Here is a 4,907-nt window from a genome sequence, read left to right as displayed (position 1 = left end):
GTCTTGACTTGCCCTACCACCTAATCGATGTATTAGAAAGTCGGGCATCAGTCAGTTTAGACAAGTGCTCTTTAACCCTCCCTGGGTACCTGGAGAGCTTTAAAAGTTATTTGTATCCAGACCTTATCCCCAGAGATTTTGTTCCACACATGGTCAGACTCATGTATGTACAGTTGATTCTGATGTCCAAAGGTTAAGACCCACAGACGTAAGTTATTTGAAAAATAGTTTCTGAAATGACTTGTCACCTTCCCAGGGTCCCATGCCTATGTGTAAACGGAAAAGGGATTGCCCTGGAACAGTACTGCATTCTATAGCAGCGGTCCCCAACCTTTTTGGCACCAGGGACCAGTTTCAAGGAAAAGAGTTTTTCTATGAACCAGGCAGGGCGGAGGAAGGGGTGGTTGGGGATAATTCAAGTGCATTGTCTATTGTGCACATTTTTATTATTATTGCATTGTAATATATAATGAAATAATAATACAACTCACCATAATGCAGAATCAGCAGGAGCCCTAAATTTGTTTTCCTGCAACTAGACATTTGTTTTTCAATCATTTTGGCTAGTGTTAGCTTGTGGACTAATCGAAACTGTGGGCGGGAGAAGTGTGCAGTGCAGGCAAGAGGTGCAGATGGAAGTGGAAACTAAATATGAAATAATAGACAGGCCACATGTGAACGAAACTAAGTGCCAGATTCTGACTTAAAGCCTGCTGCTAGTACCAGCTACTCAACCGAAGTACATTAACTCACTTTCCACTGTAAAGACAGACGCAGCTTAATTGGCACTTGCCACTCATTGATAAGAGTTTTTATATCAGTCTGAAAGCAATTGATTTAGTAAAGTCTCTGTGCAGTCCATCCTCTCTATTAGCGGTCGTCAGTATTTATAGCCACTCCCCAGCTCTAGCATCACGGCCTCAGCTCCACCGCAGATGATCAGGCATTAGATTCTTGTAAGGAGCACAAAACCTAGATGCCTCATATATGCAGTTCACAATAAGGTGAGCTTTCCTATGAGAATCTAATGCTGTGGTTGCTCTGACAGGAAGTGGATCTCAGGCAGTAATGCAGACGGAGAGCAGCTGCAAATGCAGATGAAGCTTCACACTTGACCACCACTCATCTACTGTGTGGCCACAGACCAGTGCCAGTCCATGGCTGCCGGGACCAGCTCGGCATGAACACGTTTCTCTGAGTGGGGAAGGCTGTGGATTAGAAATAGACGCAACAACAAACACACAAAGACACACAAGTATAGAAAAGCAAGGATCGGGTGGGCACAACTTCTCTGATGGAGAAGTTGCAACCAGACCCAGCCTCAGGTTGATTCTTTTAAAGGGCAGAAAAATAGGAGAAGGAGAAAATGGGATGCAAAAGGAATGGGGAAGAAGGAAGTGAAATGCAAAGAGAATAAGGGAGGAGAGATCCGAATGCAAAACCAGTTGTTTTTGATGTAAATCGTCTGAAGATGTGAAAATGACTGGTGCCATACAATTTCTCTGATCTTTTTTGGGGGACAGTCTGATAAATGCATGTGACTTCCTTTAACCCAGGATATTAGGAGTCAACAACAACAGGAAGATAACCATTGACAGCAGGCAGATTCTGCTTTCGTATGTAGATATTTCTCAATAGCCCTGCTAGAGTAGCCTATATCTGCATGTGTCTATAGGCCACATGTTTTGATCACATGTTTTCAGATTGGCTGGTCTCCAGTTTATTTTTTTAAAGGGCAAAAAAAAATGAGAGAAGGGGAAAATAAGATGCAAAAAAAGGGGGGGAGAATGAGAGAAGGGGAAAATAAGATGCAAAAAAAAACCCAAGGGGTGGGGGGGAGAAGTGAAATGCAAAAAAATAAGGAGAGAAAAATCAAAATGCAAAAACCAGTTATTTTTAATGTAAATCATCTACAGATGTATATATGACTGGTGCCATATAATTTCTCTAATCTTTTTGCGGGGACAATCTGATAAACGCATGTAACTTCCTTTAGCCCGATACTAGGCAGTATCAGGGTATTGGGTATCAGTAACAACAAAACGACAACCATTAACAACAGGCAAATATTGCTTTTGTATGTAGACGCTTCTCAGTAGCCCTGCTAGAGTAGCTTACAAAAGCACATATCTACATGTGTCTATAGGCCACACTTTTTTTTCTTTTCTTTCTTTTGGAGAGGTTTTTGCTATAGGGCATGCGCTCGCCAGAAAGACAGAGAGAGACAAAGAGACAGAAAGTGAGAAATCACCCCCCCAGGTGGGATGGCCATGCTGCAATCCCCCAGCGTGAGTTTAAGCCACTGAGTCCAAGACTCGAACCATGGTCGACTACCTGGGAGTCCAGCGACATAACCATTACGCTAACTACTGGTCCCTAGGTCACATGTTTTAATCACATGCTTTCAAATTGGCTGCTCTCCACACATGGCCCAGGGCTCGGGACCCTTGTTCTATAGGATAGAGGTGGAGGGGTATGGGTGTTATGTAGGCAGTCACCACTATCCGCTATGGATTTTTGGCCTAAGGATGGTTGGTGTTTGTGCTCTTGGTTTCTGGGTTGCAGATCAGCAGTTTCTTTGAATGGTTAGAAGAAACCTCATTCCAAATTCTTTTCTTGTCTTAAATACTATTCTATAGAGGCACGTTTTTGTCTTACCCATCATTTCTGTCCTGTTTCTCTGTGATCAGGGTATCCCGTTCCCAGACTAGAACTACTCTATCTGCTAGAGAAGGATCAAGATCTGTGTATAATGAAAAGGGGTCTCTGCTAACGTTCCCTTCCAGGTAAGTAGCTGAGGGAAGGCATATAGGCATACCTGACCCTGAAGACATATAATGGGAAGAGGCCCCTACTGTGACCTCCTTGAGGGTTTTAGAAAGCCATTCAACCCTTCAACCTATTGGCTCTCCTCCATTGTATTCTTCCCTATTGCTGGAGAAGGAGTAGGTTGCCTAGTAAAAGCCAGGCTGTAGGCTTCATGTTTGGGTGCTTGGTTCTTGGCTTTGCCCCTTTTAACCTTGTGAGCCTGGAGATAGGGCATAATCTCATCAGTGTAAAAGTTGGCTAAATTAATACTAGGTACTGTAACACAGAAACCTCATCATCTCAGTTCCTCAGCACAAGGAGAGTTTGTTGGGTTTTGTTTCTATTTTTGTTTTTGGGCTTTTTCATTCATGCCAACATTCTCACAGGGAATAGGGAACGCTGTATAACACAGTTATCCAGGGAACAAAATACCTTCTGTTATCAACATGTGGCTTAATCCAAGTCTTCCCTGGCGTACTTTCTGGCAGAGAGAAAATGAGAGAAAAAGAGGAAGAGGTCATACTTGCACACAGGAGTTTTCATTGCCACCCATTGATGATAACTGGGGATTTGGTAACGCCTAAATTCTCAGGGCTAGAAAAGGGCTCACCTGTGTGCTCAAGGAGAAGAGTGAATGAATTTGATGAACATCTACTCAGTCTGCGACACTCAGCCTACATTTAAGAAAATCCACAGTCAAGCTTCAGAAAAAGACACTTTCATGGCTACTGAGAACTAGTGATTTCAGGAAAATAAGAGAAATGAAGATTTTCCACTGATAATTCAGCCTTCAGCCCACAAACTCGAGTGCTAGGAAGCCTTTCAAGCCTTCTGTCTCTGTCTCTGTCTCTCTCTCCCTCTGTATCTGTCTTCTAAGTTTTTGTAATTTTTTTCTTTTTAAAATTTTTTAAGGTAAAGCACTTTCTCGGTTTTCAGCCTCTCCTTTCCCTTTATCTTGTTAATAATCCCCTCTACCCCTCCCAAGCCAGGAGAGGCAAGGTAACAGGACTTCAGAAGGAGACACCTTCATGGCTCCTGAGAACTAGTGATTTCGTGCAGTGCATAATTGTGCCGTGTGGTTTTCTACTTTTCTACTTTTTGCTTTTTTTTTAAATAATAATAATAATTTTTTCATTTTTTTCTTCTCTTTTTCTCTGTTTCTTGGTTGTTGTTGTTGCTGTTGTTTCTCTCTGTGTGTGTCCTTTACTGCATGCTCCTGGAGGCTCAGATTGATCTTCAAGTTTGGGAAGAAATTTACCATCAAACAGATGACTAGAAATCACCGCAAGGCCACAAGAAATATGGAATGCAAGAAAATACCTCTCCTCCAAGGGAAAAGAATAACTCCTCTTCATCCACAAACAGTTCAATGGAAATCATGGAAATGTCTGGTAAAGAATTTAGAGCATTCATAATGGCGAAGCTAACAGATGGAAGAGAAGAGAGACAATAAACTGCAGAAGAGAAAAGAGGAAGGAGCTGAAGAGTTCCAGGAGGTGAGGAAATTCTTGCAGGATCTAAAAGAGGAATTACACAGTTCACAAAAAAATCAAATGGACCTGTTAGAGATGAAGGCTATAATACAGGAAGTCAAAATCTCCCTTGAAAGTATTAAAAGCAGACTAGAGCATACAGAAAATAGAATCTCAGACATAGAAGAGAAAATTGCTGGCCTAGAAAAATCCCCCACAAAGACTGAGAAAATTGTTCAAAATTTTGAAAATAATAAACGAGAAGTACTACATACCATCAAATATTCAAACACCCAGATAATTGGCATCCCAAAAGGTGAAGAGGCTCATAAGGGCATTGATAATCTATTCCATGAAATCCTGCTAGAAAACTTTCCAAACGTAGAGAGGGACTCGAAGATCCAGTCCCAAGAAATACAAAGGACCCCAAATAGAATCAATCCAAGAAGATCTTCTCCAAGACACATTATAGCCAGATTGACCAAAACCACAAAGACAAGATACTAAGACTGGCAAGAGAGAAACGGAAAGTTACCTACAAAGGATATCTCATCAGACTAACAGCAGACCTCTCATCAGAAACAATGTGAGTGAGGAAAGAATGGGAAAATATATTCAAAGGGTTAC

General features: G+C 41.7%; 1 protein-coding gene across 1 annotated transcript in view; it reads left to right on the top strand.

Moving 5' to 3' along the window:
• LOC102469470 (zinc finger protein 550-like) overlaps positions 1–4,907 on the top strand; it is a 28,704-nt gene that overhangs the window by 11,618 nt on the left and 12,179 nt on the right. Inside the window, exon 6 of the mRNA XM_014585419.1 lies at positions 2,691–2,786. Within this exon, the coding sequence (XP_014440905.1) occupies positions 2,691–2,773 (83 nt within the window). The 3' untranslated portion in view covers positions 2,774–2,786. The remainder of the gene's footprint in view (positions 1–2,690; positions 2,787–4,907) is intronic.

Source organism: Tupaia chinensis, unplaced genomic scaffold, assembly GCF_000334495.1.
Source record: "Tupaia chinensis unplaced genomic scaffold, TupChi_1.0 Scaffold149922_1, whole genome shotgun sequence".
Classification (NCBI taxonomy): Eukaryota; Metazoa; Chordata; class Mammalia; order Scandentia; family Tupaiidae; genus Tupaia; species Tupaia belangeri.
The sequence above is the reverse complement of the archived record's forward strand: the minus strand, read 5'-3'. Positions and strand labels throughout refer to the sequence as shown.